At 39.9% G+C, this 7,415-nt stretch overlaps 1 protein-coding gene across 1 annotated transcript; it reads right to left on the bottom strand.

Annotated features, from left to right (window-relative positions):
• Positions 1 to 465: 465 nt before the first annotated feature.
• Positions 466 to 5,473, bottom strand: STX11 (syntaxin 11). The gene is made up of 2 exons (XM_068184865.1): positions 4,308 to 5,473; positions 466 to 2,447 (listed from the first exon to the last, which is right to left on the bottom strand). The coding sequence occupies exon 2, from the start codon at positions 2,440 to 2,442 to the stop codon at positions 1,576 to 1,578; it is 867 nt and encodes a 288-aa protein (XP_068040966.1). The 5' UTR covers positions 2,443 to 2,447; positions 4,308 to 5,473; the 3' UTR covers positions 466 to 1,575.
• Positions 5,474 to 7,415: the final 1,942 nt, after the last annotated feature.

Raw genomic sequence — 7,415 nt, 5'->3', positions numbered from 1 at the left:
ATATTAATACAAATAGTAAGAAATGTTTGGGGTTTTGTTTCACTGCAACTGGTGCAGGAAGGTGTACATCTATGCACATCGGAGGAAAACTCCCAAATACAAAATATTTGAAATGTTGAAATATATTTATTAAAATCGGTACAAAAAGGACCATCAGTTTAAAAAATTATTTTCTGAAAAAATGTCCTGCATTATTTCAAAGGATAGCAATAGATCACATTGTAGGAAGCCACCTAGAAATACAGCTGGAAAACCTCCAGAAGCAGGAGATGTGATCAATCACCAGACTTTGTGAATATGTTTCACTGACAATGCTCAGTGCTTACCAGGACGGCACATTTTTTATTTCCTTGCAATACTCGAAACCTACTGGTTTGCCCTTGTGTAAGGGCAGAGTCCAACAAAAGGAGAGTTTCCTTTTAAGCTTGAAAAGAGCACTGAAATGGCATGAAACTGTTTTCTCTCTTCTTCAGATATACTGAAGAAATAGTTCTGTTTGCTTTCCCAGGTAGAGATTTCCCAACAACTGGAGAAAAGTCAAAATCTCTGTACACAAGTAAAATTGCATATTAAAAAAAAATCCTTCATCCTATTTAAAATAGATATAAAAAAATCCGTATTTGGTCAATGCTTATAAAAAATAAAAGTGTACTGACAGGCTAGTCATTCCACTAAAACTGCCTCTATGTATGTGCCAGTACAGGAGATCCTAAAATGCTTTCTCAAGCCCATAACTGCTGTCCTCTTATACATGCTTCTGCAGTAGGCCACTCCATGTTTCTCCTCTGGCTGAAGTGTTAATTGGCAGAAAAATGCATCAGAACATGAAAGCATGGCAGGTTTGAAACTGAGTCCAGAGAGTGGCTTAAGTTAAAAGTGAGTGAGATGCCTCAGTGTTGCAGTGCTTTTAGCCACCTTGAGAGAGTTGGGTACTCAAAATGGAAAAAAAAGCAGTCATTTGCACACAAATAGAGCAAAATGTGCATATTATCATTTAAGGTGCAGCCACTTCTGTTAAGATTCCTGACAGCTGAAAATCAAGTTGAAAGAGAAACTAGTTCCGTGTCCTGCTCCTGCTCCTGCTCCAGGCTCAGTATTTTGTCAAATTTGTATCAAGCAACCTCCAAACTATTTAAAACTGAAACCTCCTGATTCTGTGGTGTACTGTGTTGCCCCAGGCAACAAGGCTTCACTGCAGCACCTTCAAGGCATCTGCAGCCTCACTTCGACAAATAAGAATAAAGTTACTTTTTGAAAGTATTCCTCTTCCCTATGATAAGTTTTTCATTCTTCTTTCTTGCTTCTATGAATCCAGTATCATTGTAGAGATATTGCACCTCTAGTTACAGTAACAGAACCTTTCAATAAAAATTAGATTTAAAATAGTTTTATCAACATTTCTAGGAGTTCATAAATAGAAACAGACTTCAGCACATTTAGTAAAAAGGCAGTGAACAAAACCAACTGCAAAATATCCCCCCTATTTCTAGGTCTTGTCATTACAGAACAGTCTCTGGAAAGAACATCTGATTTTGAAGACATTCAAGTTAGTCTGTGATAGCTCCAGTGGGACCATCACCTTCTGCAACATGATAAGCAGCAGCAGAGGATTGTTCTGAGGGGATGTTTTCTCCTGTATTCCAAAGCTCTTTTCACTTGGTCTTTAGCATCTTCTACATAGTCCTCAACATTTTGCATATTTATCTCAATAACATCAAAGGTGTCCGCCTGTTCCTCCACTAGGAGGGCCACCTGCAGAAAGAGCTCGTGAACTTCCTTAATGCGACCTTCTAACTTCACCAGCTCCTTGTGACGCGTCTCTATCTCATTCAAGGCTGCGCGAGCTCCCTTAACATCCGACAAGAGATTCTCGGAGAAGACATCCCATTTGCCTTGCTCAATCATCTCCTCAATCTGGTGGCCAGAAACATCTTTGCCCATGATCTCCAATTGCCGCTGAATTCGAATCTTGCAGTTCTCCCGCTGGTTCATCTCTGTTGCATTGTAATCAAACATTGCATCCTGAAATGTGTGCATGAGGTCAACGTAGTGGTTCTTCGCCACCCTGGCAATGACAGACATAGCTCCGTATTTTGTTATTGCATCTTCACAGAAATCTCTCATTACCTGCAGTTTCCTGTGGATGCTTTCTCCACGGCTCTTAATGTCTCTGGCAATACAATTAGTATCTCGTTTGATGCTACTAAGACGGCGCATGGAAGTAAGGAAGCGGGTGTTTTGCTTTCTGAGACGGTTGACGTCCGCTTTTAGGTGGTCATTTTCTGTCCGGATGCTCTGTATGTCCTTATGAAGGATTTCCAAGGCATAATCCGTCTCGTAAAGGAGAATATCCTGGGGTGAATCTTCATCATCATCACTATCAGAAAACTGTTGGTTGTGCAACCTGGCAAATTCACGCAGCTCACTTAAACGGTCTTTCATCCTGCCTGTAAAACAGGAACAGGAGGAATGAGTTTGAAGTAATTAAAATATTGGTTAAAAGAGTTGAAAATTTATAACTAATAGCTACATCATAGAGATAATTAAACCATAGATAACAAATGTAACTCATCAAAGATAACCCTAAATACCAGATTTTAAATTTGTTCACAGTATTTTATACAGCGATGGATATCATATCCAAAACTCTGCTAGAACACTGTTCTAGAAAGTACAAGTTTAGAAACAAAACTGAAGGAAAAAAGACTATGAATCCTGAAGACAAGTCAAAAAGAATAGTAGGACAGTCCCAAACTCCCCACAAAATGCCAGTCTTTTATTTGGAGGGGAAAACTAGACTCCTGATAGCAAACCTTCAGCTATCACCATCTGTAGACATGTTAATAACTGAACACCTTCCACTACTGCTCACTAGAGAAATCTCCTCTAGCTCCTGATCCCTCATTACATCAACTGCCCAAAATGTCACAGGACTTCCCTCATTCTAAGTTTGCTTTTCCTGGAAGAATACTAAGAAGCCTCTCAGAAACAGAAACAGCATTTACCAATACAGTTGGGAAAGAAAAGTTTCAAAAAATTATGTGGAAAGTATCAAGATAGGAAAAAAAAAAAAAAAAGAAAAAAAAAGAAAAAATAAAAAAAGGGGAAAAAAGCAACTTAAGTGTCTCCAGATGCTACCATTGACCATAGAGTACCATACATCAATAATTAGGTGTGTGGAGCATCTTTTTCACAAGGAGAAACTGAGGGAGCTGGGCCTCTTTAGTCTAGACAAGAGAAGACTGAGAGAGGATCTGATCACACATAAATATGTCAAAGGCAGGTGCCAAGAGGATGGTGCCAGACTCTTTTCAGTGGTACCCAGCAACATGACAAAGAAAAATGTCCATAAACTAAAACACAAGAAGTTTCATCTCAACATGAGGAAGAATTTCTCTACATTGAGGGTGGCAGAGGCCGCCCAGGGAGGTCGTGGTCTGGAGGCACTCAAAACCCACTGGACACATTCTTGTGTCACCTGATTTATGTGACCCGGTCTTGGCAGGGGATTTGGATTAAATGATCTCCAAGGTCCCTTCCACCCTAACAATTTTGTGATTCTGTAAACTTTGTGCTTACCATGCCTTAAATTTAATAAAAATTAAATATCATCAGTTTTCTACAGACAGCATAGTAACAACTGGCTCAAGAATAATTTCACTTTCTGTTTGTGTTTTCTTTGTCAAGCAAACACGGAGTAAAGCTCCTGTGTAATAAATTTGTAATTTTGTAAGAGTAGGTCTACCCTTCCTTCCCCAGGAAGAAATGGAGAAGCAAATACATAGTAATTCACAACATGAAAATGCTGTAGTAAATACATGTATATTCTTATTCTGCAGCATCTCTAAAAATATTGCTTTTTTATTTATTTTAATACAACAGGAAAGGTTAAAAAGTCAAACATTTAAAGAAGAGTAGGGAGCTGTGAAGTATTGCCTCGGATTACACCAAAATGTTGCCTGGACACAGGAAGATCACACAATTAACACTGGCCTGTGCACTATCACTTCCACCAAGTCTCTGCCTAGAGTCTGTATGTGCTGAATAAAAGTTGTACAACATAAAATTTAATATTCATCATTCAGTTCATGCTATTGCATTGACTGTGTTGCTATTGTTCATTTCCTCAGGGATTTCCCCTGCAAAATCTTTGGAAAGTTCCATAAACTCCTACCAGTTGTTTGGGGAAAGGCAGATCTAACAGCCCCACAGTTGGGTTTCAGCCCAGAGTCATTAAGGAAAATAGTGATAGACTCTTGATAATTTATGATGCCTACTTGAGACACTTCAAGCCCAATTCTTTGTACCTGGAATCTTCAGAAGTCAGCCCCTTTTGACATCAGTCACTGCTGCAAGCCTCAAGCACTTTGCTGAGTAAGATCGCGAAGGAACAAGCTGAACATCAGTGAATGAACACATGGATGAAGGCCACTTGTGAAGAGCTTCTCTCCAGTGACATGGACAGCATCATACACAATCTCTGTGATCCAGCAGATCCAGTAGAGTCTAGTTATAAGTGGAACAGAGGGATCAAGTTGCAGTTGCACTTACAGTCTCCCACCTCCCCAGTACTTAGTTCTAAAAGCCTACATCATTTGTATCTACGTACCAAAACTTATGTTTAAGGTGGTCAACATTAGTATCTTTTAGCTCTGCACTGAGGACCTGTACCTGTCTGGGATATGTCTCCACAGCTAAAGTGTTCACACTTTTGTCCTAACAAACAGATGCCATCTATTTAAGCCTGACTTCAGAGTCCTGAAAAAACAGGCACTTTTCGGCACTTTCTTTCATTCTCCCCAAGTCCTGTCTTTTACTCTTTGTTTCCAAAGTGCATCACCTAGCCTGCTTCCTACTTCATCTTCACATTTTCAACATGCTCTTCCTTATCTAAGAAGGACAGGATGTGAATAACTTTTAACAGAGGTCTTTTCCTATTTCAAATTCTCATTTCAAACAAAGGGGAACCAGATCTTCCCAAGAGAGGACAATAACTTTCAAGCTTTCTTTGGATGGTGTCAGGGACAGAACTGACACTAAAGAGCTGAAATAAATAAGCAGGGAGAGCAAGGGGAACAGCAATTTGAAACATTTCAACTTAACAAATCATGGTTTAGAAAAGTTGGCCTCCTTTGTCAGATGCTGTTGTTACTCAGCAAAGTTTGCATCTACGTATACATTGATTGTATTGCTTGTAATTTGAACAGAAATATATTAATATATGGTACATGTCCAGTTGTTAGGGATAGCCTCAGACCTCAGTCTGTAAAATGAGCATCAGTCTCTCCCTTCATACAGTGCCTGGTGCAGCAGGAGAAGTTGGATTCTCTGATGGGGAAGCAGCTCTGCAGGACCTTGGTGTGCTGGTACGGGAACATGAGCCATGCATCCAGACTGAAGCAGCAAAAGTGAGGAAGGAAAGGGACCCAATCCCTCCAGTCTGAAAACTGAGAGACCACATCTGGAGTGTCATTCCACACAGATACAGGGATGAGCCATGGGGAGGTGACAGAGGTGGTCAGAAGTGCTGGAGCACCTGACATATGAAGAGAGGCTGAGAGAGTTAGGAATGTTCAGCCTGAGAAACAGGAAGCTCAAGGGAGATCTGGTTGCCATCACTAACTGCTTAATGCAAGGCATTTTCCCTTAGTGGAAATGTACAGCAATAGCACAAGATGCAACAGACCTAAGTGGAAACAAGAGAAGAGCTAGCCAGATACAAGATGGGGGGAAAGGAAAAAAAGAAGAAAACCCCAAACACTTAAAAACAATGGAAAAGGTGCCCAGAAAAAGTTTTGGAATCAGCATCCTTGAAGATATTTAAAACTCTACTTGACATGGCCCTCAGGAACCTAACTGTGCGTTTTGAGCAGGCCTGGATTAGACAATATCCAAAGGTCCCATCTAAATTGTTATGGTAATCAGCCTTAGATAAAAAGTTTGCTAAGCTGACCATGAACATTAAATATATTCAACTACTTGCACAAGTCTATATAAGAGACATCTAACACATTAGAATACCAAGACAGCAACTACTCGGGAGTAACAACCACAAGTGTATAACTACCTTAATTCTAAGAGTCTGAGGTTTAATAGATTAGCTGCCAGTCTTATTTTATTTTAAAATGCTACATATATCTAAACCGGAACATGTACTTGCACATTTGTATTTTTGGGCTAGGTAAATGTGTCCTTGTAAATATGAAGTTCCTTCTGCAGTCCACCATGATGTGTACACCCAAATGCACACACAGGAAATACAGGCCAGGTGATGGCTGCAGAGGTTACAACTTTGAAGGCAGATACCCAGCAAGTACAGTCAGCTGAGGGCATGTCCAGTGCTCATCTTTTCATGTTACTGTGCTACTTACTGGTATTAATCACCACAGTGACAAGCTTTCCCATGATGCATGAGAAACATGCAAATTGTCCTGTTGTAATAAGACTGCAGCCCCAGACAACTATGTATAATATGGGATTTCAGACAAGAAAGAAAATCCACTCTAAAAATCAAAAATTATGAATGTGCATACATCCCCTTTCTGTTAGCCCCATATACATACAAATGGGAGTCCTACAAACATTGCCTAACATTGCCATGCAAATGTTCTGGAGCCTGTTAACTATGTAGAAATAGCCTAAGGATAAAAAGTTATAGAAATAACTTTATCTCAGCTTTAACATTTGTATATCCACACTCTATCCCCATATGGGCCGTTCACTTAGGAGTTGGGCTCAATGATCCTTGTGTGCTCCTTCCAGCTCAGGATATTCTGTGATTCTGTGATCAGAGTCTGGGAACAGAGGGTGAAATGATGAAGCAGTCTCTGCACAGCATCCATATTTCATGGCCAGCTGCTGGGAAGGAAGGCAGTGTACATTTTTTCTTCTTGCAGCATTCGTAAATGGCAGCTGCTACTTAATACCATCTTGTGGCTTACCAAAAGTCTAGTCAGTAATCTTTTCAGCCTTGAGTAGGGCCTTACAAGATGAAGCTTTTACTTCAGTTGTTTGAGGAACAACAGATATTTCAAAACAAGTCAGTTAAAAATAATATCTGTCAGTAGTTCTTCTCGCCCTTGGAAGGCAAAAGGAACCCACATGGCTCATCCTGGCTCTGAATGGAATGTGATTTTTATCGCATGACACACAATAGACATGACCCAATAAACAAGTGGTGGACAATTAGGAAATAACCTGCTCTTAGACAAAATTACTTCATAGCTAAGTATGTGTCAGCACATTTCAGTGACTTCCCATATGGCTTGTAGAGGATGTAGTATTGATGGAAATCTACTCAGATGGACTTGCTGAATTGAACACACTGCATTCCAAGGCAAATAGAATGCTGCTGCTGCACTAAAATACAAGTCATACATAGGTTAAAAAAGTGTTAAATTTAGCTGAAGCCTTTT

Source organism: Anomalospiza imberbis, chromosome 3 (genome assembly GCF_031753505.1).
Source record: "Anomalospiza imberbis isolate Cuckoo-Finch-1a 21T00152 chromosome 3, ASM3175350v1, whole genome shotgun sequence".
In the NCBI taxonomy this organism is placed as follows: Eukaryota; Metazoa; Chordata; class Aves; order Passeriformes; family Viduidae; genus Anomalospiza; species Anomalospiza imberbis.
Note: the sequence above shows the minus strand (reverse complement) of the source record. Positions and strands in the feature narration are given on the sequence as shown.

Coding starts and splice junctions, on each gene's coding strand:
- STX11 (XM_068184865.1), bottom strand. CDS start 2,442: ATGAAAGACCGTTTAAGTGAGCTGCGTGAATTTGCCAGGTTGCACAAC.